The sequence below is a fragment of the Budorcas taxicolor genome, chromosome 17 (assembly GCF_023091745.1).
Source record: "Budorcas taxicolor isolate Tak-1 chromosome 17, Takin1.1, whole genome shotgun sequence".
In the NCBI taxonomy this organism is placed as follows: Eukaryota; Metazoa; Chordata; class Mammalia; order Artiodactyla; family Bovidae; genus Budorcas; species Budorcas taxicolor.
In genome coordinates this window covers 44,655,444-44,681,006 of record NC_068926.1, presented here as the reverse complement: position 1 = coordinate 44,681,006, position 25,563 = coordinate 44,655,444, and the positions used below count along the sequence as shown (strand labels likewise).

General features: G+C 46.9%; 1 protein-coding gene across 1 annotated transcript in view; it reads right to left on the bottom strand.

The window, feature by feature from the left end:
- POLE (DNA polymerase epsilon, catalytic subunit) overlaps window positions 1–25,563 on the bottom strand; it is a 54,867-nt gene that overhangs the window by 11,299 nt on the left and 18,005 nt on the right. The window contains exons 20-42 of the mRNA XM_052654834.1: window positions 25,063–25,208; window positions 23,026–23,174; window positions 21,832–21,924; window positions 21,431–21,575; window positions 18,083–18,240; window positions 17,538–17,733; window positions 16,692–16,906; window positions 15,408–15,510; window positions 14,881–14,961; window positions 14,662–14,784; window positions 9,229–9,441; window positions 8,750–8,959; window positions 8,367–8,510; window positions 6,804–6,944; window positions 6,498–6,651; window positions 6,314–6,420; window positions 5,924–6,100; window positions 5,618–5,841; window positions 5,286–5,506; window positions 4,847–5,051; window positions 3,492–3,665; window positions 2,492–2,617; window positions 43–175 (exon numbers count right to left, since the gene is read on the bottom strand). Coding sequence (XP_052510794.1) covers window positions 43–175; window positions 2,492–2,617; window positions 3,492–3,665; window positions 4,847–5,051; window positions 5,286–5,506; window positions 5,618–5,841; window positions 5,924–6,100; window positions 6,314–6,420; window positions 6,498–6,651; window positions 6,804–6,944; window positions 8,367–8,510; window positions 8,750–8,959; window positions 9,229–9,441; window positions 14,662–14,784; window positions 14,881–14,961; window positions 15,408–15,510; window positions 16,692–16,906; window positions 17,538–17,733; window positions 18,083–18,240; window positions 21,431–21,575; window positions 21,832–21,924; window positions 23,026–23,174; window positions 25,063–25,208 — 3,638 coding nt within the window. The remainder of the gene's footprint in view (window positions 1–42; window positions 176–2,491; window positions 2,618–3,491; window positions 3,666–4,846; window positions 5,052–5,285; window positions 5,507–5,617; window positions 5,842–5,923; window positions 6,101–6,313; window positions 6,421–6,497; window positions 6,652–6,803; window positions 6,945–8,366; window positions 8,511–8,749; window positions 8,960–9,228; window positions 9,442–14,661; window positions 14,785–14,880; window positions 14,962–15,407; window positions 15,511–16,691; window positions 16,907–17,537; window positions 17,734–18,082; window positions 18,241–21,430; window positions 21,576–21,831; window positions 21,925–23,025; window positions 23,175–25,062; window positions 25,209–25,563) is intronic.

Genomic DNA, 25,563 nt, shown 5'->3' with positions numbered 1-25,563 from the left:
TCAGATTCCAGCCTCAGCTCTCCAAGACTGGTTACCTCTTACCTGTCCACAGTGAATCCTAGACGGAACAGTTCCTTTGATTCCACCATAATTAGAGGGATCCATCCAGAGAAGAAACTCCCAGCATCGAGAAAAGGAAATTGTCAAAGAATGGAAGATCTCTTTAGAGTGGATGCTAAAAAGAAACAAGACAGAATCGCTTAAATGAAATCAGTAGTCTTCCCCTTTTACTCTACTTTCCTTTTTTTATTATCTATTCACCCTCTACTTATTTAAAAATGAATTTAAAGTGGATTCACATTTTATCATCCCTCAGGCCTTCTAGGGAAAATGATTGGTGTGGCCACTATGGAGAACAGTATGGAGGTTCCTTAAAACACTAAAAATGGAGTTACCATATAATCCTGCAATCTCACTCCTGGGCATATAGCCAGAGAAAACATGGTTCTAAAGAACACATGCAACCAATGTTCATTGCAGCACTGTTTACAACAGCCAAGACATGGAAGCAACCTAAATGTCCATCCATCAACAGAGGAATGGATAAAGATGTGGTACATACAGACAATGGAATATTACTCAGCCATAAAGAGAATGAAATAATGCCATTTACAGGAACATGAATGGACCTAGAGATTGTCATGATGAGGGAAGTATGTGAGAGAAGGAGAAATATCATATGACATCTGTTATATGCAGAATCTAAAAAGAAATGATGCAAATGAACTTATTTGCAAAACAGTGACAGACTCACAGACTTAACAGAACCAACTTATGGTTGCTGGGCCTAAGAGCTGGGAGAAGGGAAGTTAGGGAGCTTGGTTGGGAGAGACATGTACACACTACTATATTTAAAATGGATAACCAACAAGGACCTACTGTATAGCACAGAGAATTCTGTTCAATGTTCTGTGGCAGCCTGCATGGGAGGCGAGTTTGGGGGAGAATGGATACATGTATATGTATGGCTGAGTCTCTTTGCTATCTACCTGAAACTATCACAATATTGTTAATTGGCTACACTCCAATATAAAACAAAAATTTCAAAAACAAATAAAAAAAAATGAATTTAAGGTGGATTCACATTTTATTATCTCTCAAGCTTCCTAGGGAAGATGATGATAAACACGATACTGAGGAGACAGCTGAGTTCACCAGGAGGGGGAAACGGAGCAGTGCTGAGAGAATGACAGGTGAGAGCTGCAGAGGGAACCCCAGGAGTACTGTGGCTCGTCCTCCAGCACTTAGCAGAGCACAGACCACACTCGTGTGTGAGAAAATCACACCAGCCTCGAGCACCTGCTCCCGCCAGTGTCACAGCCTCATACACAGGGGCATGTGGGGCTGTGCTCACAGAAATCTTGCTTCAACAGAGGTAATAATGAGCCCTAGACTAAACATTGCTCTGGCTCTGACTATAAATCTCAATAAATACCTAAAAGGACCAAATTGTTTTCAAGTAACATAAAGCTCAACAATATTTACAGAAATGCAAAAGTAGCTAACAGACAAGCCAAGGTTCTTAACGTCTGGCATCCAGTCCTATATCACCAGGTGTGCAAAGAAGCAGAGAAACACAACAAATGAGAAGAATCTATCAGTTGAAAACAAATCAGAGTTGACATAGATATTATAATGAGCAGAAAAGAACATTAGAACAGTTATAATTGTACAGTTATTGTAATTGTATTTCATGTGTTAAAAAAAACTAGAAGGAAGACTGAACATGTTAAGAAGACTCTAGAAATGTAGGAGACCCAAATCAAGCTTCCAGAGATGAAAACTGTCATGTCCAAAATGAAAAATATACTGGATGGGATTAATGGCAGATAAAACACTCCAGAAGGTCAGTGAACTTAAAAGATAAAACAACAGAAACTTATCCAAAAAGAAACACAAAGAGGAAAAAACGACTTCCAAAAAATATCTATCTAGGGGCTTCCCTGGTAGCTCAGTGGTAAGGAATCCGACAGACAACACAGGAGACATGGGTTTCATCCCTGGTCGGTAAGATCCCACACACTGCAGAGCAACAAGGCCCGTGTACCATAGCTACTGAGCTTGTGGTTTAGAGCCTGATAGCCGCAATTACTGAGCCCATGAGCCACAACTACTGAAGCTGGTGCACCCTAGAGCCTGCTCCACAACAAGAGAAACCACTGCAATGAGAAGCCGGTGCACCACAACCAGAGAGCAGTGCCCCTCTCTGCAACTAGAGAAAAGCCCAGGCGGCAATGAAGACCCAGCACAGCCAAAATAAATAAATAAATAAAAATAAAATCATATCTACATATCCATCTGCAATTCTATGCCCAGCAAAAGTATCTTTCCAAAACAAAGGTGAAATAAAGGCTTTTTCAGATACCCAAAGGCAGAGAGGATTTGTTACCAACAGAGCCACACTACAAGGTTTGTTAAGGAAGTCTGTCAGCAGCAGGCAAATGGAGCAGATGAGAACACGAGCGAACGAAGGGGACAGGGATGCTGACACCTGTTGGTGATGTACTCCACGTAGGCCAGGGCGTCCTCCACCCGCCGCTTCTTGGTGCAGAGGATGATGCGGTTGAAGTTGGCATAGACGACTGATGACCCCAGGCGCCTGAACTCAGCGATGAGCCTGCAGACCAAGTTCAGAATCAAAGGTCAAGACACCACAGAGAAAACAGTTAATGGTCCCGAAGCAGAACATATACCTAGAACCCAGAAGTAACAAAGAACAAAGAGGTCTGCATGGCCAAACCCTACCACAGACAAAATCATAGACAAAGAGAGGAAAAAATCTGCAACTCATATCACAGAAAAATGGTTACTTTTTATCTAGAAAGAGCTCATACAGATCAATGAGAAAAACACAAAAGTACAGAAAAATGGTCAAAGGAAGTCCAATTTCATTCATAATTAGGACTGCAAATTAAGGCAATATCAAGAGAGCATTTTATCCCATCAGGTTTTTGGTGGGGCTTGGCATGGGGACACGCATTCCCAATCTGGTTCCTAAGAGTTGGTAGTACAACCAACTGTACAACCTTTACAGGGAGCTGACAATATTGATTCAACTTAGCATTTACCTCTCTCAATTTATCTGAAAATATCCATCAGACCTGCAGCAGTGTTACTTCCTGGAGATTATTCTAGACATGTTTACATGACCTCGTGCGTAAGACCAATCCTTGGTTGGTTCTGTGACAACAAAAGTTATGGAAGCAGCCGAAACATCCATTAGTGTGGTACATCCACACATGGCTCTACAAGACCTACTGTTAACGAAGGCAAGCGAGGTGCAGAATGGTAAGCACAGTGTGCAATGACTTATAAAAAAGCAGCAGAGACTCTGCACCGTATGGCATGTCTCTGGAAGCTTGACGGCAACTAAGCTCTTCACGGGCCCCATCTGATCGCTATGGACCACTAGCCCAGAAGGGGACTCTTGATCCGGAGGTGCTGACTAGCCATCTTTCTGGTTTGGGGAGAAAGCCACTGGCGGCACTCACTGAAGGAAGAGCTTCTTCATCATGCTGTGCAGCGTGCGGTGCAGGGCAGGGTCGTGCAGCAGTGAGGACGGCGACCGGAGCCAGCGGTAGAAGTGCATCACCTGGTTGTCGGCGTAGACATTGCGGTACTGCGTGATCTCCTTTACCCAGCCCACCACCATGCTCTTCAGGATCCTGCAGGAGGGGTTCAGAGGGTGCCCCCACTGTCGCTGGCACCAGCTCCTCACCGTTCTGCTGTCACCTCTGCACCCTCTCTTCTCACTGTCCAGGCTCCATTCCTCACCCCTCTGTAACTCATCCACACCCCCGACTCAACACCACCTTTCTGGCTTTTCCAACAGAGCCAGGACAGAGCTGAGAAGATGCGGGTGCCCTTCAAGGAGGCACCTCACTGCTGTGAGAACCAAGAGACTCACAGCAGAGACCTCAAGGGCCCCCTCTCCCTTGTGCCAGTCAGGGTCCTAAAGGACTGCTTCGTCACAACTGCCCCTGGTTAAATCGCCCCAGATGACTCTACAAACAGCATCACAAAGCCAGTGTGATGGTTCTGTCACCTGGAGTCTGATTGCACCACCTCTCAGGACTGAACTGGCTGCTTCTCTGCCCAAACAGTCCTTGGCCCTGACTACACCACGTGCATTTTGGCTGCTGAGGCTTTCTTTCCGCAAGTCCCCTGGCCTGAAGTCCCCTCCCTCCAGTTCTGTTCTCTTTCTGTGAGAAGGCTACAGGGTGGCAGTTGTAGAAAACAGTTCTGGAACCACAAGACTTGCTCTTGAACACCAACCTTTCCCCTCAGCTGCACTATGACCACAAGCCTGGGCCTCAGTTTCCTCATTTCTACAATGGGTGACAGCCATCTTGCCTAGTGGGGCTATGAGAGCACGTGCTCCCTGCCCGTGCCACCACTGCACTTCTCTCCCGATACCCATGCCTTGCAACTCGCACCACTTTCTGTGTGGCTTTACCCATGTTCATATCCTGCTGTGCACCCCACAGCAGATGCTCGGTGAGCACCCACACCCCAAGTAAACTGGTGACTTCTTGCAGGCACACCTCCAGCCATAGGAAGCGGGCCAGAAGGCAGCACCTGGAACTGTCGCTGGTACCTGGAGGGCGGCATTTGTGAGTGCCACTCGTGAGCAAAGAAAGGAGTCTGGCCCTGTGCTGGTTTCTGACCGGGCAGAGGGAAGCCCCACTGATACTGACTTAGCTCTCAGTTTCCAAAACAAGGACAGAGGATAAAAGGATTTCTACTGCTCCTTCTAGAGGCAAACTTGTTCTGCCTTTGGAGAGCTGAGGGTACAAGAAGAACCAAAGGGCAGGTGATGTTCTCACAGCGGCAAGCCCCTGGGTACCTGAAGGTGTTGGAGCAGAGGGCTGTCTCGTCGTAGCTGGCAGGGGCACTGGCGGCCTGATTGCCTGTGATCATGTCCTCTAGGGAGGCCTGCTGGATCACATCGAAGCTGATGCCAATGCTGTCGGCCCCCTCCATATCATTGACGTGGTGAGACTGCAGGATGGTGTTGACGGCCAGGTTCTGAATATCCAGTTCCACGCACACTACACACAGACATCAACGCTTGTGCACTGACCCCTCCTGGGTATGGAGCCTGATCCCAGCAAGCACCATCTCAGAAAAATCACTGCTGCTTAGGGCAGCTGACTGCACAGCCCACACCCACAGAGGCCCCCTGCAGGTTCAGCTCCCAGCCCAATACACCTGAGTGCTCCCACCAGCCCAGAATGGCAACAAATAGCAGGAACAGCAGTCCCTGGTGCGCCCTGCCCTCCCACCTGTGGAGTAACAGCCGGAACTGTTGATCTCCACAGGGGCTTGGTCATCAAACTCCATGACAAGCCTGTTGTCGTCAGCCTCCTTCCCACCCAGGTCAGGGCGTGATGTAGGAGACAGCCAGAGCAGGTGGTTGTGGCGCTGGAGGTGGCGGGCAAAGAAGAGGTCGGAGCCAAAGGTAGAGATGTCCTCAGGCAGATTCCCAACGGGGATGTGGAAGTACCTGCAGGGGAACGGGGTCAATCCCAGGAGTTGGAAATGACTGGGGAATGCCTTCCTGCGCCCAGAGACCAGTGAAGTCAGTGACAACCAAGATGGCCTCCCCTCGGCCCACCTGCTCATCTCAAAGGCCTGTGACAGACACGTGTCCAGGTTGAGGTAGTGCCGGATCATGCGCCGGGCTCCGTGGCGCTGCCAGTCCAGGACCCCGTAGCTGATCTTGTCAGCCACGCGGACAGGCACCAGAGGGAATTCCTCCAGGACAGGGATCTCGCCAGCCAGCCTCTTCAGCTCCCAGTTGGACTGAACAGCAATGAGAGTTGGCCCACGGCGCTCCTCCTGGGTGCAGGGAAGGAAGCAGTGAGGTGAACCAGGCCCTGGGGAGGGGGCTCTCACAGCATGGGGTCCCGCTGGCACTCACTTTGTAGGTCAACAGGAAGCGCTGGATGGCTCTGCAGACGATTTTCAAGTCTGTTTCAGCACGAACTTCAAAAGCGTGTTTTTGTGGGGGCAGGAGCTCAGCGCCCACTTTCTCTAGCAGGAGGCTGTGCTCGGTTGAGTACAGGGTATTGAGGCTGGGCATCTGGTTGCTTCGCACCTAGACAAACAAGGGCCAGGTCAGCCGTCTTCCCATGGGGAAGGAGGGGCAGCCCTGCGAGGCGACACAGGCGGCAGGGCTACCTCTGCAGATCAACTTCTCACTCTCACAAGAACAAGGCAGTGATGGGAGGGAAGGGGGAGTGGGAGCTTCCTGCCCGGGGCTGTGCGCCTCCCCCAGCGAGGCTGTCCCATGGCCTGGCCCGGAACTCACGGTATCCAGCACAAACACAGCCGCCTTGCGCTGTGAGGGCACGAAGATGCCAAAGAGAGCCTTGTGGCCCTGTGCGTGGTGGTACAGGTAGATGTGGCGGATGCTCCCTGCAAGAGGACATGGCCCGTCACCCTGAGATGTGCAGGAGGTAGGGCCAAGCAAGGGCGGCCGGCACACGCCATACCTGGTTCCAGGTAGCTGAACTGGGCCAAGGAGCGCATCTCCAGGTGCTCAAGAGTGAAGGTTTCTGCTTCCCAGCCTGAAAGGTGCCTCACCAGCTGTTTACTGACCACACACACGCAGCCCAGCTGCACCAGGGCCCGAAACACTAACGGAACCTGGAAGAGGGGCAGACGGGGCTGTGTGAGGGCTGACGGGGGAAGGCAGAGGCCCAACTGCTGTCGCCAGCCTGTCCATGCCTCGATTGGGTTTGTTTCCCTCTATTGCATTTAGGTGGATCCTTGCACCATTCGGCTGGGAAAACAATCACCTGAGTCTCATACACGCCCTCGATGTCTGGCGCCGCCAGCTCAGTGTTGATCTCGTTGATGTGTTCTTGGTACATGTCCTCTGGCACCGAGTATTCGTAGAGGTTGTAGACCATATTGGAGCGAGGAAGGACTCGATTCACCTGGTGACACCATGTGACAGTGACCTTACCCCGCAACTGAGCTAAGTGGTAACGTCTGCAACAACGCACAGGCAAGCACACGTGCACACACTCTTACACACATACGTGCATTGTTTAAACAGTCCTAGGATGTCTGCACACAACCATAGAGTAAAGTTCTACAGCCCATTTCTCCCTATCAGTAAATTAAAAGGTCTGGGCCTGGCTTCAAGAAGCTGCCTGAGGCTTCTGAAAAGCAGACAAGTTCCCAGACTGTGAGGGGCAGGTGCTCCTGCTACATTTTCCTCTGTTCTCTCCTGGGTGTAACCGAAGGGTGCAGGAAGCAAAAACCCAGAGAGAAGCTATGTTTTCCCGGACAGAAGACTAGGAATGGAACCCCTGTCCAGCCAGAGTATGGGTACCTCAGCGAGGAGGGAGGAGCAGGGTGCCCCAAGGGGAAAACACCTTTAAAGGAAGGATGTTCTCCTCCTCACTTACATCACACACATCTAAGAAAGCTACAGAATCCTAGATCATCTGTTCTCTGTTGCCCACTCCTTCCCTGTCCTCTTCCAGGATCCACATTCTGCTGAATCTTCTGGTCGGAACTGGATTTCACCTTTTCCAGAAGCATCCTCTGTCTAGCTGCCAGTTACAAATACTCTAGTCTCATCTCCTCAATTAGATGTCACCCCGTTCACTGAATTTTAGTACCAGCCAAGGAATGTGCTCATTTGCTTAGTAAATATCCCTGGGCAGAGCTAACTGGGAGCTCAGATGGAGACACCGGGCAGGAGCCTCTGAGGATGCCCCAGCTGAGAGGAGGACCACCTGCTGTAGGATTCCACATATGTGAAATGTCCACGGCAGGCTAACCTAGAGGCAGAATGTGGACCAGTGCTTACTGAGGGCTGGGAGAGGGGAAAGGCTGCTAAGGGGCTGGGGTTTCTTTGTGGGGTGATGAAAATGTTCTAAGATTGACAGGGGAGATGGCTGCATAACTCTGTGAATACACTAAAAGCCACTGAGTCGTATAGTGAGCTGTATGGCATATGAATTATACCCCAATAAAGCTGTTCACATCAGAAGAACCTATGGAGACAGAGCCTGCAGCCTCTGACAAACGTCCACCTAGTCCTTTCCCTGCTACATGGACAACAGATACAAGAGATGGTCCCCCAGGACAATGATACCCGCAGCTTCCTCACTGAGCATTCACTCGGTGCTCCACAGCATCATTTCACTTAACTTCTGCAGCATCCTAAGAAGGTTCTCAGGAGAGATGGAGGCACCAGAACACCTTGCTCAAGGTCACAAAGCTCACATGGTCTTTGTATCTGCAAAGCTTGAATCTGTATGCGGCCTTTGCCATAGTGGAGGCAACCTCAGAGGCTGAGCAGGCAGCTGACCTCAGTGATCAGAAACAAGAGCTGCCCCCCGTACCTTCCGATAGGAAGGGCCCTCCTCCGCTTTGGCCACCCGCTGGTTCACGTAGAACACCCGGGGAATGTTCAGCTTGATGCAGTACAGGTCACTGCCGATGACAGCCCATACCCTGAACAAGCCAGCCTGGCTGGTCTCACTGATCTGAAAAGGAAACACAGATCGTATAGCACTCCATGTCCCACCCTGTCACAGAAAGCACTCAATGCCTGTGCACAGGCCATCTCCCAGGCGGCCTCCAGAACCAGCTCCTTTACAGAGGCACACAGGTAAAGCCCCGTCCCTTCTGCCCCATTCCAGACCAGGTCCCCAGGATCGTGAGCTGGTCAAATAGCCCTTCCCATCAGCCATGCTCCTGCCCTTTCTCTGATCACTGTCTGCACCTGCACAATCTGCCATGGAAGGTCCAGAATGCTGCGAGCCGTTCTTCGAAAGAAGCCCCCCAGTCCTGTGGAGGGCCCCTCTCGGATGGCCCCAGGCCTTGGTGCACCCTCTGCCCCTTCCAGATGCCGCCTCTTCTTGTGAGCAAGGCGCTGTTGAGCCTGCAGCCGCCACTTCTTCTTGTGGAACTGGAGCCAGACCAGCCACTCTTCCTGGGACAAGTCAAGAGGAGGAGATGGCAAACAGAGCTGAGCACGCAGTAAAACAGAAACATTCTTCCACAGCAACTAAACCTTGGAGCTCCCAAGCTCTGGAAGATCTGGGCACATCCTACCAACTTCCTCAGGGGTCAAGCCCCATTTCTAGGCCCCCGCACTGCTCAGCAGACCCCAGAGGGAGATGGCTTGTCACAGGTCAGGCCTGACCAGCATCACTGCTCCCCTCTCCCACCAGCTACTCCAGACTCCCTAAGAATTCTTGCCTGGGTGGTTCCGAGTGCCGGAGGCTGCCCCAAAACCTCCTGCCAGGGCATTATCAGCTCCAGGTCCTGCGACCCCTCTTGCCTCTCACAGTGGATACGCTTTCTCTTGGTAGCAATGGGCACTGCCGAGTGAAGTGGCTTTGTGAGGCCGAAGTCCTCCATGTCGGGGGAGCCAAGGCTTTGGGTACCTTCTGAAGTTTGGGCCATGCCCACCTGCAAAGATCCAAAGGAGACTTAAAATAGCTCTCTCTCAATAAATCTCCCTTCTAGAAACCCACCAAAAGTGAACTCCTAAATAAGGTAAAATACTTGAACACATTTATAGACTAACCTATTCTTTTAATATTTTAAAAATCCATTTATTTGGCTATGCCAGGTCTTAGTTGTGGCATGTGGAATCTAATTTCCTGACCGGGGGTGGAATCCGGGCCCCCTGCATTGGGAGCACAGAGTCTGAGCCACTGGACCACCAGGGAAGTCCCAGACTAATCTGTTTTTAAACTTTTAACAGTGAAAAGGTCAGAAAGAAAAGGTCACTTGGGTACCACCATTACAAAGTGAATGTTATATTTTTTTGTGTTTGCTCTAGAACCCTCTCCTTTTTATAGGAAATATTGTAAAACATAGGTAAAGGATCCCTCTTTCTCAAGCCCAGCCCCCAAGTGTCTATCACTCCCTGCACATTTTACCCATAAACTGTTCCTTTAAGCTGCAGTTTTATATGAATAGAGGCACATGGTACACATACTGTGACTTCCTTTCTTTACTCAATGATACATTTTTGCGATTGATCCCTGTTGATACGCGTGGACACTGTCCATTCATTCTAACTCTATTATGCATATAAACCAACTGACCTATCTATAATATTCTAAAATGAAGAATGGTTCATTCCCACTCTTTCAGAACCAGAAACTGGGTTCAACAACCATCCTTTCACGTGCTGCCTGAAGACCTTGTGCTCACACTCCCACAAGAAACACAGACAAGATCCTATTTCCCCACGTGTTAATGCTTGATGTCACCACAATCATTTTTTTTGCTGTGATGTGGTATCTAAATATTTGATTTTGCATTTACCTAATCAACAGTGGGGTTGACCCTGGGGTAGTTTTCTAAAATGACCCCATTGACCCCAACTCCAGTTGTTCATGCCCTGTATAACTCTCTCCTGAGTATGGGCTGGACCCAGTGACTGACCTGCCTCTAACGAAGAGATTACAACAAGTGACAGGATGCCATTTTGAGGCTAGATTATAAAATACAGTGACCTCTGCACTGCAGGCACCCTCTCTGGCTGATATCTAGGGCCTGCTCTGGAGTCAGCCGTCAGGCTGTGAGCTGTCCTGTGGAGAGGCCCGTGGAGCTAGGAACGAGGATGGCTCAACCAGAGTGAGCTTAGGAGCACATCCCTCCTCACCTCCTGGGGAGGCCTTCATATGGGAGCACAGCCCTGGCTGACACCTGACTGCAGTCTGCAGGGGACCCTGGGCCAGGGGACCTGGATAAGCTGTGCCCAGATTCCAGATCCACAGGGCTCAAAATGTGCAAGATAATAATAAACCCATGATATTTAAGCTGCCAGGTTCTGGGATCACTTGCTACACAGTAAACAGAAAAATAACATACATGTTTATGGACCATTTCTAACTTTGTACATTTCAAATATCTTCTTTGAACTGTGACTTTTCTCTTCGTTTTATGGTGACTTCTGTGTTAGAAAAAAGTTTGTTTTTTAATTACAAAAGTAACAAAAGAATAGTAATGAACACCTATGTTCTTATAATGCAAATTCAATAAATACCAACATTTTGCCTTTCTTGTTTCAGACTACAGAAAATTTACAGTTTAATTAATTGAATTTATTGGTCTTTCCTTTTGTGATGTGTTTTTTAGTTATGACTTAAGCTCTTTCCACCCCAGCATCATAAAGATAGTCTCCTATGCTTTTTCCCCAAAGAGTTCTCTTTTTTCAACTTAATTTGTTTTCATACTCAGTGTGAGATAGCTACTTTCTTCTTAAAATACGAAAAAAACATTTTCCCCAGCATCATTTACTGAATAAGCACTCTATTCTCCTTAATAGTGTATAACACTACCTCTGTGATAGACCAAGCTCCCAGGTGCATGGGGATCAGTTTCTAAGGTCCCTATTATTAGTTCCACTGTTACATGGTCTTGCCTTAATAAGAGTGAGCTTTGTTACACACTAAGACAAACTTCCCCTTTTTAATCTTCAAAATTGTTTTCGTTTTTCTTATCCTTGTTCTTCACATGAATTTTAGGATTGTCAAGTTCCATCAAAAAACTTTTTGCAGATATTTTAACTGAAATTACACTGAATTTTACAAATTATCTTGGGGCAAATCACCCCAAGGATTCTAATATTGAATCTTTTCATCCATGAACATGGTATATCTCCTTATTTATTTAGGTGAATTTCTCTGCTCTTCAATGAAGTTGTATAATTTTTTTCCATAAAAGTTTTACACATATTTTGTTGCTATGATTTATTCCTTGGTATATTATTCGTCATCATTATAAATAGTACCTTTCAAACAATACTTTCTAAGGAATTCTCTAGTGGTCCAGTGGTTAAAACTCTGTGCTTCCTTTGCAGAGGGTGCAGGTTCAATACCTGGTTGGGAAACAAAGATACTACATGCCACATAGCCAAAATAAAAAAAAAATGATCAATTTTTAAAAATCCCTAATTGTCTCTAATATAAAAGAAAGCTATAGGTTTTTATATATGAGCTTTGTATCTAATGACCTTGTTGAAATGTCTTAGTTAAAATAATTTGGGGGTTCCTTACATTTTCTGTGTTAACAGTTATATTTACCTACAAATGATGTTTTATATCTTTCTATCCTTAAAATTTAACTTCTTTTTCTTGTTTTGTGCCAGCCAGGACTTAAACAATTTTGAACAGAAGTGGTCGTAATAGGCATCCATTTCCTCTTCCTCACTTCAATGATTCTAATGTTGTGCCATTAAATATGATGTGTGCTACTGAGTTTCAACAGATGGACTTTATCACAGAAATATATCATTTTTTCTGATTTTGACTGTTCAGTTTTATCATGAATAGACATTAGTTTATCAAATGTTCTTTCTTGACTTTATTGAAAATGACACCATAAGTCTTCTCTTCACGATGAATCGATTTTTCCTAAAATGAACTAAATTAGCAGATTTCTGAAGTTAACACCTGCCATTCCTTGCATAAATCACACCTGGACACAATATTACTGTCTTTACACAGTGCAAAATTTAGTTTGTTACTATTTTTGTACCTATAGTTCTATCTGCCAATGGCCTTCCTTTTCCTGGCTTGTTAGTTTGTTACCAGGGTAACAAAAGTTATAAAGATTACCAAATGAGCTATAGTGATAGTGATAGTGAAGTAGTGTCTGACTCTTTGCGACCCCATGGACAGTAGCCAACCAGGCTCCTCCATCCATGGGATTTTCCAGGCAAGAATACTGGAGTGGGTTGCCATTTCCTTCTCCACCAAATGAGCTAAGGACTCTCTTTTTAAAATTCTCTGGAATCATTTGTTTAAGAAGTTTGGTGGGGGGCTTCCCTGGTGGCTCAGTGGTGAAGAATCTGCCTGTAAAAGCAGAGGACACAGGTTTAATCCCTAGTCTGGGAGGATCCCACATGCTGTGGAGCAGTTAGACTCCTGTACCACAACTAGTGGCACTCTAGGTCCCAGGAGCCCCAAATACTGAGCCCATGTACCTAGAGGCCATGCTCTGCAACTAGAGAAGCCACTGCAATGAGAAGCCTGCACACCACAATGAAGAGTAGCCCCCGCCACTTGCCACAACTAGAGAAAGTCCACATATAGCAGCGAAGACCCAGCACTACCAAAAAAATGTTTTTTTAAGTTTGATAAAATCCCTCTGAGAAACCATTTGGGCCCAGTATTTGTTTCTTTTTAATGGTTGAAGTTCTATTCAGTTTTTCTATTGTTTCTTAGGCTAATTTGAATAATTCTTTTAGGATACTGTCCATTCCATCTAAGTTTTCCAATTGTTTAGGAAAGATAATTCAGTCTTTATTTCTTTTAGACTTTATAATAGCTGCATTGATAATCTGTTTTCATTAACACAAAACCTGAAATATCTATCTTGACAAAGATTTATCTATTTCATAAGTCTTTTCAAAGATAAAGGTTTTGGCTTTATTGTTTCATTCATTGCTGCTCTTGCCTTTATAACTTCTTTCTACTTTCTTGGTTTCTACTGTTTCTGAATTTTTCAGTTGGGAGTTACTTAATTTTCTATTGGTTTTTCTTTTCTATATATTAAAATAGATTATGTGCTATTTATAGTCTTTAGTTGCAAACTACAAATTTTAATAGTATTTTCATTCACTATTTCTAATTTCCATTGTGACTTCTTGATCCATGAGTTACTTATATTTCTTTACAGTTTCCAAACAACATGATCTGTATATATATAAATTATTTGGAATGTTACAATTTGCTTTGCAGCATTCAGTCTTATTTTAGGTGTTCTTAAAAAGAATGTGTGTTCTTTAATTATTGAGTGCAAAGCTCTATTTGTTAACTCATTCTAACCTTACAAATTTTTACTAGTTTTTGGTCTGCTTGATCTATCAATTGAGAGATGTGTTTAAATCCTAAACTGATTAGATGTCAATTTTTTTCTAATAGTTAAGTAAATTTTCACATATTTAATTTGAAGCTAAGCTATTAGAATTACTAAATATTTCTAGTGAAATTTGACTTTTAGTAGTATTTAATACCATCATTATCATTACTAATACTTTTTAAGTTAAATTTTTTTTTTGTCTTGCATTAATATAGCTACATCAGCTTTGCTTTGGTTAATATTTACTTGATATGTTTTTGCATTCTTCTAATTTTTTTGAGCCCTTTTAGGTATAACTCATAAATAAGGTAGTTAGATTTTAAAATTCAATCTGAGGATCTGGTTTTTAGCAGGAGAGTTTGTATACTGCTCTGGTTTAAAGCTCAGTTTCCATTTTCAGCACCTGAGAATTTTCTTCTTGCTCTTCTGATTTTAGCTATGCTTTTCATTACACTGGTCTTTAGTATTTTTTTTGCATTTGTAACAGCTTTTTTTAGTTTAGAAAACTGAAGTCTCAAGGTGCAGTGATGCATTCCAAGTTACTGAGTCTAATTATTTAGTACATCATATATTTAGTTTTTCATCCTAAAGTGATGCATTACAAAGCTTCCTATCACAGAAGAACACAGAGAAGAACTAAAGGGTTAAGTACCAAGATATGTATTTTTAGAAAGAAAAAAACATTGCAGATGCTTGAATGGAAGCATCCAAAATGATGGGCAGCAGTATGGAGACTGGTGCCTGTGCGCCCACAGGACCCAGCCCAGCCCCGACTGTCACAGCCTGTCGTCCTGGGCCAGGCCCCATTACCTGTCTCTTGCCCTCAAGGACGAAGAGCTCACTGATCTTCTTCTGCTTGTAGATGTCATTCTTCTCTAGCAGTTTTTTGTGCAGCCAGTCAGGGTGTTTGACACGTGGTACTGGGTTCTTCACCTACATGAAGGCGATACTGATCACTTGTCTGACTCTGTTAGTTTAGTCAGGTCCAGGTTTCACACTGCGCTCCGTTTCTGCTGGTCTCAGCCTCACCTGCTGCAGGGCCGCAGGGATCGTGATGATCTTCTGTATGGCACTCCCCAGCCGCTCGATGTAGTAGTCCCAATCCAGAATCTGAGCATGCAGGAAACCAGCAACGGGGTGCATGAGAAGAGCAGCAACACACCATGCCAAGCACTGTGCTGAATGAATGCTTCATGTGTTTTATTCAATCCTCTCAGAAATTCTATGCTGAAAGGCCCCATGTCACAGAGGAGGAAATGGAAGTGCAGAGTATAAATGATCCCCCAGGATCAGAACAAGTAAAGGAGCCAGTGGTAGAACCCTGTGCCAGACCCCAAGCCTTAGTCCCTCCCAGAGAGCAGTTAAAAAGGCCTCCGCAGCATCTAGCTTTTCCCGGTTTTCCCAAAGTGTAACTATTTCTTCATTCATTCCATAATAGAAAAGAGGAAATCAAGAGTGAAGTCCCCAGACAAAAACATGACCCGAGTCTGGGATTCTCTGCCTTATCTAGTTTTCCTCCTCAATTTCTAAGAGTTGGAAAAAAAATCAGCACTCACTGTCCGAATATCAAAGTCCTGAAGGGAAGAACTCTTTAGCCATTTCCGGAGAAAGTGCTTCCTCACTGTGGGCTCTGCCTGGAAAATGGCCAGTGGAATGGCCCTGGTCGAGAAGAGATAAAAAAAACTCACAAATGTGAAAATCTCCTGCAGTTTACATGGAAATAAGTACTTATGACCTACTTTGTAACCTATGTTTTAAGTTCATGTAGTTATTTTGTATAAACTATCTGTATCTGATGTTTATCATACTTAATAAATATTAATACTTCATATTAAAATGTCATGATTTCATGCACAACTCCTTACCATTGGCCATCTGGTGTATGTTTGACCACTGTTATCAGAGCTATTTACATAAATTATATATTCATGTGCATGTATATAAATAAACATTAAAAATGTTATTCACTGGGTAAAATATAGACAGAGCCCACTGCTGGCCTGAAAATGAAACCAGTTTTCACATCACTAGCAAAGCAACATGGCAACTGTCACTACCCCTTTCTCTCACTGGAAGAAGTATTTGTTATTTTGAAATATCACGAAGAAACTTCGAAAGAACAGAAACCTGTGCACCCACCACCTAGTTCTATCAAACCGGCCATGCCATTTTCATGTCATGGATGAAAAATAAAGATGACGATGAAGTCCCCTGTGTAGCTCTGTCGACCCTCCTAATACAAAGTAAATATAGTGTTTATCTTGGTGCTTATCAATCCCCTACATGCTTTTATAGTACTCCTATTGTACTTCCCCTGTGTGTAAACTTAAATAGACAGAAGTATACTCTGCCTTCATGCATCACCCTGCTTTTCTTGCTGTCAGTGTGGTAGCATGTAGCTGTGGTTCAATAATCCCAACTCGAGAAGTGCAGCATCAGTCTGCTTGTGTGTGAGTGACCTGGAGCTCTGCCCTAAACCTGGACTGGACTTTGTGTTATGCTCATTGTAGCAGACCCTCCAGGACATCCCCACTGCCCTATGCCTGACTGAGAGGGTACTCTCAGTCTGGCCACCCAAGAACCCAGATTCTCTGGGCTCCAAGTGGACAAGCTCACTACACCCTCTCAGGATTCCCACCAGGGCCCAGCAGCCTTCCCGGCATCTGCTCTGAAGGAAGTCCAAGGCCTGATTCCTCCCTCTTCCGAGTCCTGACTATCCCTGCCCTGTTTAAGGAAACTTATCTCTCTATGGAGGGACACAGGCTCTACAGAAGATGCAGGTTTTCAGAGAGCAACCAAGACCCTTAAGGAATTCCTTCCTTGACGCTGGAAACCCTTACCTCTCTGTGACTGGAGACCCCTCAGGCTTCCGGGAGATGATGTAGCGGCAGCTCAGCCCAGCATCCTTCACCATCTGATCTCCCAGGAACTCAGCCAGGCGCTTGGCCGTGCTGATGGATGTCGACTTCTGCTCCCCATAATCTTCCAGCTTCCGAGACATGGAACGGTTCTCAGAGATCAGCTCGAACAGTTCAGAATCAGGCATGTTAGCTGCCTGGAGAGAGAGGCAACGAGCAAAAATATCATACAGAGGAAGGGAGCACCAGCCTGAGCTCACCCAAGACTTTCTCCATGTGAAACTGCGTTCATCTAGCCTGATGAGCTGAAGGCAGTGGTGTAACAGGGCTGTCTCATACCACTGCACAGCAACACACCACACACAAAACCTTAACTTTTATTAAACTGTGCAGGAAAATATCAAGAAACATTTATTGAGCTTTCAGTACCAAGACTACAGAATAATAGGAAAGACAAAGAATTGATATTTGTCCTAAAAGGAAGAGAAAGACAGGGAAAGGAGGAGCCAGGAGAGAGAAAAGAAGAGAGACATGGGCAGGTTGGATAGCAGATGGACCAACCGAGGAGCCAGCTGCTTTCTTCAACGATGAGGAGGAGCCCAAGGGGCCTGTCTGAGGTTGAACAGCTTACAACTGGCTCATCATCATGCTAATATTTGTTTCCTTCACAGAATTCTGTCACTGGACACAAAAGTTAAGAGGGATTCGGGGTAGCCCTGGCACTAAGGAAGTTATGGGATTTCATCAGAATTAGCCTTGAGTTCATCTGTCACCTTGCTTACCAGGACTCTGACTGCAGGACCCTCAGAGCCAGATGAGGAGCCTTACCTTGCTGTATAGTACGTCTAGCCAGTAATCAGCCACCTTGGCGACAGAGCCATACACTTCTTCTAGGGTGCTGCCCTTGAGAAAGGCCTCAAACACTGAGGACTGGAAGATTTTAATCAGCTGCAGCTCCCCGCGGCGTTTGACCTCAAAGCCCTTGAGCTCAGCCAGGGAACCATCCTCATTGAACACAGCATACCTAGAAACATAGGCAAAGAGAGCAGAGGAGAGAGCCTGGGATGCTAGCTGCTTCTCATCACCCCTCTGCCTTTTTCCTTCCCTTTCTCATCCTCCCTTCTAGTATCCATCAAGCAGCAAACATCTCTCTACCCTGATCTCCAAAAGGAAAATGACTTAGGGCCTGCAATCTGTAGAACCAGAATATAACAGGTGGAGAACAGAGTTTGTGGGTGTCAAGAAAAGCTTTCCAAATTGAATCAAAAAGGTCAAGAAACCAGAACCGAGGTCTGTTCCCATTGTGGGTCCTGGTCCATTTACTAGAGGAGTTGTTAGACCTTTCCCAAGCATAAAGACTGTGGGATTCCTACCTCTTCTTCAGTTTCTTGCCTTCTTCCTTGGAGGCTGGAAGGATCATGGCAAGGTAGGGCCCATCAACCTCGAAAAAGATGCTGTTCTCTGAGCGAGTGACGTAGGTGAGCGAAGAAGGCTCAGCCAGCTCCTGGTACTGATCATTGGTGAAGCCTTCCTGCCAAGCAAGAGTGAAGAGGGGGTCGGCCTCACTCATCATCACTCAAACCTGGAGACGACCAGCTGCCCTCCAAAGGGTGGATGGATCAGCAAGCTGGGGCTCTTCCATACAATGGACACCGCTTGGCAAGAGAAAGGGATCAAGTTCTGACATATGTCCAAGGTGGATGAACCAAAGGGCTTCCTGCTTGGTCTACCAAGGTTACACAGCATGTTTCAATTCACAGGACATGCTGGAAAAGGCAAAACTATCACATAAAAGAACACACGGGGGAACCAGGGCTGGGCCTAACGAGAAGGGCCGAGAACACAGGGGCAGCGTCCAGGAGCCTTTAGGGTGGAGGCTGTTCTATGCTGCTCTGTTTGATGGTGGACACACGCCTCTATGTCTGGGTCAAAACCCACAGAAGTGCTCCCTGTAAAGCATGGATTCTGGACTTCCCTGGTGGTACAGTGGATAAGAATCTGCCTGTCAATGCAGAGGCACAGGTTCGATCCCTGGTCTGGAAAGATTCCACATGCTGAGCGGCAACTGAGCCTGTGTGCCACAACTACTGAGCCCCCATGCTGCAACTACTGAAGCCCACGCACCCTAGAGCTCATGCTCCACAAAAGAAGCCACTGCAATGGGAAGCCCACACCCAGCAGCAAAGACCCAGACGTAAATGAATGAATGAAAACAACAACAACAAAAGAGTGAATCTTACTGGAGGCAAACGAACCAACATTCAACTAGGATCTAGGGTGACCCCAAGAACGCCTGCAGATTGAAACAAATGAACTCAACTGCACTAGCACTGCTTGACAGAACCCTGCCAGAGGGCTGGCTTAAGTAACTTTGGCAAATCTCACATGGTGTGGGTGGTCTAAGAGTAAAGACTGAACACTGTACTGCAGCTGGTGGGCTTACTGCTCACAGACACATAGCTCGGAACCTGCTTTACACAAATACTAGGGTTGAACAAATAAATACACAAATAAAATCAGAGAAGGACAAAGGAGTCACTAATAAGGAAAGGAGAACAGACTGGAGCCGGATATATCAATATGCTCATGTTATGTCTATTTAAATATGTATGCAGATAAACAGAGAAATAAATATAGACACACGTGTGGGATTATTACACACACACACCACTTCCTAGCCAATCTGCTGTGAGCAGCAGAGACACCCCATCTTGGTTTCTACCACCACTTCCTAATAAAAGGAACCTGGCCTCCTTGGAGAAATGGGTGATTCCAAGGTGGGACAGGAGAAATACAAGATGAGGCTGGAGTGTCTTGCAGTCGCAGGAAGTAAAGCATTCCCCCAAAACCCAAATCCAAACCACATAACAGGGTGTGTCTCAAGGACACAGGGAGCTAACGTGAAGGAGCCCCTAGTGGCCAAAGTGGAATAAGCTGAGCAACAAAACACATCAGGATGGAACTGGGTTGTTACCCCACACAGCAAACACCCACACACCCACAATGACCTAACAAATGACTCAATAAAGTGATAAGTGAGGGGCTAAGCAGGAGAAAGGGGCTTCCCAGAAGGTAAGAGGAATTGGTACAGGGGTAAAGAATCTGCCCACCTAGCAGGAGACTTGGGTTCAATCCCTGGGTCGGGAAGATCCCCTGGAGAAAGGAATGGCAACCCACTTCATTATTCTTATCTGGAGAATTCCATGGACAAAGGAGCCTGGAGGGCTACAGTAAGTGCGTGGGGTCACAAAAGAGTTGGACAGGACTGAATGACTTAACAACAAAAGTAGGAGAGAAGTGTGACAACTCTTCCTTACAAAAGGTTCCAATTAATAATGTACAAAGAACGAGGGAAATACAGAGTTGCCTTGGGCAGACTGATTCCCACTGTGACAGGATACTGCCAGTGCTAAAACCAGAAGGCGAAGGTTCAGAGTGAAACAGCACATCTGCAGAGTCCCAGTGTAGAGGAGAGTATCTCCTCCATAAAGTGAAAGTGAAAGTGAAGTCGCTCAGTCGTGTCCGACTCTTTGTGACCCCATGGACTGCGGCCTACCAGGCTCCTCCCTCCATGGGATTCTCCAGGCAAGCGTACTGGAGTGGGTTGCTACCTTCCTTCTCCAGGGGATCTTCCGACCCAGGGATTGAACCAGGGTCTCCCACATCCCAGGCAGACGCTTTAACCTCTGAGCCATAGTCTTTACTAATTACTGGGATGGCTTTGCTGTGTGGCTGGGGTCTGCCACTCCTGGGAGTGTGGACTCATGGACTAGTTCCTGTAACGTGATAGTTGGGATGCCAGCAGGAGTGTTGATCCTGACTCAGTGCCCCGCAAGAATGCCAACATGGAGCACGTATCTCTGTTTTTTTCCCTCCAAAAAACCCAAATAACCTCAATCTAGTAACGAAGAACAAGGGACAAATTCAAATGGAGAGTTAGTCCGCAAAGCAACTGACCAGTATTCACCAAAGTGTCTAGGTCATAATAGACTGGAAAGACCAAGGGGGCTGCCAGGCTGGAGGGGACTAAGGAGACAGGCTGGCCAAATGCAGGGCGTGGTCCTGGAAAAGCTGAGAAATACAAAGCAAGCTGTAGTTGAGTTACAGTGTGGTGCTGGGATGACTTCTCAGTTCTGACAATTACACTGGGGTTTATAAAAGATAAACAGAAGCAGGCAGGACTTCCCTGGTGGTCTAGTGATTAGGAATCCGCCTTGCAATGCAGGGGACATGGGTCAGATCCCTGGTTTGGAAAGAGCCCATGTGCCACAGAGTAGCTAAGCCCGTGTGCCACAAACTACTGAGGCTGTGAGCTCCAAAGCCCATGCACCACCACAAAAGACCCCAGATGATGCAACGGAGATCCCATGTGCCACAACTAAGACCCATCACAGCCAAATAAAAAAATAAAGAGAAGCAGGCTAAAGGATATACAGGAATTCTTGTTCTATTTTTCCAATTTTGCTGTAAGTCTGGTCATTATGCTAAATAGGAACAGAGACACAGGTAACTTTTGAACACAACATCTCTGGACAAGATGTTCAGGCTAGAGAAAGATAATCTGAAAGTCAGAGACATTCAGAAATGGGAGCACCCACTCAGAAAGGGGGGCACCTCAGTGTAAGGGCCAACGCTTTCCCCTTTCCCACACTCCTATCAAGGGAGGTGGTGTGAAGAACCCCACCCCAGACAATAGGTCCTTGCTAGAGATGCAGGCTCACCTTGACCATGATGTTTAACATAGCCCCAGGGTAAGAGATGGTCACCTTGGGCTTTTTCACATTGGTGGTCTTGATGACAAAGTTTTCAGGGAAGCTGTTGGGCAGGACACACCATATACCATCTGTGTCCAGCTCTAAGGGCCTCCTTCAGAGAAACAGAGAAATGAGACCACATGAATGATGGGCATGGATGTCTACAGAGCAAGAACCGTGTGTCAATGCTTGACAGTGGACGAGGTTCCTCCTGGCTGGGAACCCACAATACGAAACACCTTCCCATCTCCAGCATCGCCAGCTCTATCGTCACCAGCTTGTTCCTTCTCAGCCCCTGCGTCCAGCCTCTTCACCTCAGGCCGTGCCTCCCCAAGTCCCAGCAGCTGGTGACCAAGTGCAGCACTCACCCGATCTGCTCAATCAGCTCCCGCGCCTGGGTGATGATGTTGGCCCCTGTGAAGCAGACGATGCCAGCCATCTCCATGGAGTACCAGCGGGCCCTGGAGGGGACAGTCACAGCTGAGGGGTGGGAGGGGCACCCTCAAGAAGGACGTTAGAGGAGTTAGGGTTGGGAGGAGGGGACATCTGAAGCAGGGAAGAACTAAGGTAGGATTAAGCTCTGTGCTGAAGATACTCCTCTGTTCCTACTTCAAAGAAGTGCTCAGCTCAGGAAAGTTCTGAAAGGATGCAGCATGTGCTGTGGCAACAGATCACGACCTCAACTCAGCAGGGCTCTCCAGGGCAGTGGCCGAGAGAGCCCCCTCGAGTTCCCTCCCACTCTCCCAGGCACCACCTCATGCCTTCCTTGTTCTCCCACACCCCACACTCATCCTCTGACTTCTCAGGCAAAACACCAGCCCACCTGGCTCCACACTCAAATCAGGTCTCACAGGTGTCAAGTGACCTTAGGCCAGGCCCTCCTGCCCCAGGGAACTCTGCTCAGGTGGTAGCCCTGCTCTCAGCCCCTCCCTCTCTGCCATTAAAAGGCAACAACAAACAAACAAAGCCACTTTCCCTCAAACCAATCTGCCCCACCACTACCTTGCTCCTCCAGGGCCACCCATGTTGACCCTCCTGGGTTCCACTCACAACAGCTGGGCCTCACCTTCAATGACCTGCTCTGCCGAGGCCCCACCCACCTAGCTGCTGGCTCACTGGACACACTCAGGCCCCACCTTGCCTCATCTTCCTTTGGCACCCTACCCTGGGAACACACTCCATGTTGGCTTTAGGATGCCCCCATTCCTGGCTTTCTTGACTTCTCAGAAGACCTCGGAGTAGGAAGTGGCAACCCACTCCAATATTCTTGCCAGGATAATTCCGTGGACAGAGGAGTCTGGTGGGCTACAGTCCATGGAGTCATAAGAGTTGGACGTGACTGAGCACGCATGCACTAGTCGTACGCCAGAGACTACCCTCTGCTCTACAGCCCGGGATGCTCAGAGGCACGTGTCCAGGAGTGCTGACGCCCCAGATGCCCAGAACCCTCTGAGTCAGTGTGACCTCAGCCCCCACCCAACCCGCCCTCTCCTGCACTCCTTGCACGAGGCCCTGACTCCCCCCTCTCACTCGTGCCCACAGCCCCACAGGCAAGGGCCTACCCCTTGCGCATGACGTAGCCATAGAAGGAGTTGAGGATGCACTTGTGCGCCAGCTGCAGGGAGTCGTACAGGACCTCCATGTTCCTGCAGCGCTTCACCTCCGCCGCGCCCCCCACCTCCACGGCTGCGGAGAGCTTCTTTTTCCACACCTGCAACCCACACAAAGACTGATCACCTCCTAGACTCTTCCACCTCACATTCTGTACCTGGGCCCAAGGTTTTGATATTTTGAAAATTTGAAATCTATAGAAAACTTCCAAAAAAAAAAAAAAGGTACAACAAAGACCATATACCAGAGGGGTCACTGTTGATATTTTGCCATATTTCCTTTATTCCATTCTAGAGAAAAACTCTATTGGCACAACCAAAGGCAAGTTGAAACTATCATGACCTGACCCCCCTAAATACTTCAGCAAAAAATTTCCAGGAACAAGGACATTCTAGATAACCTCAACACTATCACTACACCTGAGAAATTTAACATGGATATATCAGCTTGTCCCCCATAGTGTCTGCATGCTTAGTTCTCACCTACCTTGAAAACACTTTCAATCTAGAACTGCCCCATGTAAGACAGATATCCTGAAAGGACTTATGAACACAAAGAAACATATCAATATTACATTTTTATTACTTGTGAAACTAAGGACTAGGAGAAAATACTTTGTGATAGCAACAACCTACTTTGACACCTCAGACTTAGGGCAATTTCAAGCCCACAGAACAGAATCCAGAACCTGGCAGCTAACTGGAGAAGCAGATGAAATCTGTATCTCAAGACCAGTGACAGAGGCAGGGGCTTCACTCCACCAAAGAGGCCCAGAGACTCCCAATCCAAGTCCTGTTACTTAATTTACTCTTATTAATGCATTCAATGGGCTGAGTTATAGGGTTTCTTAAACAACAGAACTCAGAAACCACTGACAGGCTGAAAGCAGAGTGCACATTCTTAGAGGCAACATCTGACAGTAACAATTTACTCCTTTAGTTCAGTTCAGTTCAGTCGCTCAGTCATGTCCAACTCTTTGCAACCCCAAGAATCGCAGCACGCCAGGCCTCCCTGTCCATCGCCAACTCCTGGATACTTATGGACCAACAACTGTTTATCAGATACTATACCAACCGCTGGAAGATGGACACAGCTGTGCTAACTAGTGCTGTGTGCTATTGTAAATGGTTGTGAAGGAAATGTTCTTGTCACTGTGGTGGTGGTTACACAGGTGTGTGCATTTGTCAAACTCTATAGAACTGCCCACCTGAAAGGGTCAGATGTACCTCACATACATTTTACCTCAATACAGCAGACATGGTCACCACCAGGGAGGAGGGTGAGAGACAGGGATGTGACTCAGGGATATCTGAACTCACTTCCTGCCTGAGTGGCATTTCTGTTTGCTAGGCTAGCTGCTGTCACAGTGGCCAAACACTGGACATTCTCTTTCATCTCAGAACGTTCCACCATTACTTCCCCACCTGATGTCTTTTCAGTACCTAAAAAAGGGTCTGGCACAGAACAGGTGCTCAACCAAAGTGCTGAGTGATACAAAATTTGTATCACACTGGAAGACATCAGATTGTTACTGCTGAGGGGAGTGGGGAAGGGGCATGAAGGACCTCAGTAATACCCAGTGCCAGTCAGGGCTGGGGTGATGGGGGGAGGCGTAACATGGTGACACCCATCTCTCACATCCACACAAGCTGCACCTCCTGGGATGCTGAGCTTCTAAGAGGCCAATGGACAGCTCAGCTCCCCAGCATGCTGTGAGGCTTGCGTTTGACAGATTAGCTCCTTCTGCTTCACCATGACAAAGTAGTTTGCTGACCCCTGCTCTAAATAATTATTTTAAAAGCAATTATTCAGAATAGCTTCAAGGCTCCAGGCCCTTACTTCTTCAAAGTTAAAAACAACTGCATGTTTATTGTCTGAGTGCATGCATTGGGCTCAGAGATAGGGAATAACACATTGAGACAGAGCTGAGCAAGGATTTTCACCTCAGAAACTAGATCCTGCTCCAACCTCACGAAGGTCAGGCTCACCTTGTGGAGACCTTTGAACTCATAGCGCCTGTCCCGAAAAGCGCGTACAGTGTCCACATAGAAGGAGTTCTCCCGCTGGCAGATGGTGGTGAGACGCTCCTCCACCTTGGTCATGTGGATTTTCTTGTACGCCTTCCGGCAGTAATCTGAAGCACAATTGAGAATGGCGGGCACGTCAGACTCCACACAGGGGACAGGCCTCCTGGACACAGCCAAAGAAAGCTAGGCAATGGATGCCAACAAACATGGGTTTTTTGGTTAACTCAAAGGAGCAGAAAACTCAGAAAGACAAGCTCCTAATAAATCACATCAAAGGGCAGCCCTGTATGAACAGACCAAATACACAAAGACTATAGGAGGAAGGGTTTAGGAGCTAGAATCTTGCACAAGGATAAATGACAACAGGAAGCCTATAGGACGAACTAATTCACAGTGGTCTCATCTACTTCAACAACTGGCTCGACTGACCTCAAGGTGTGATACACCAACATGGCCCAACTG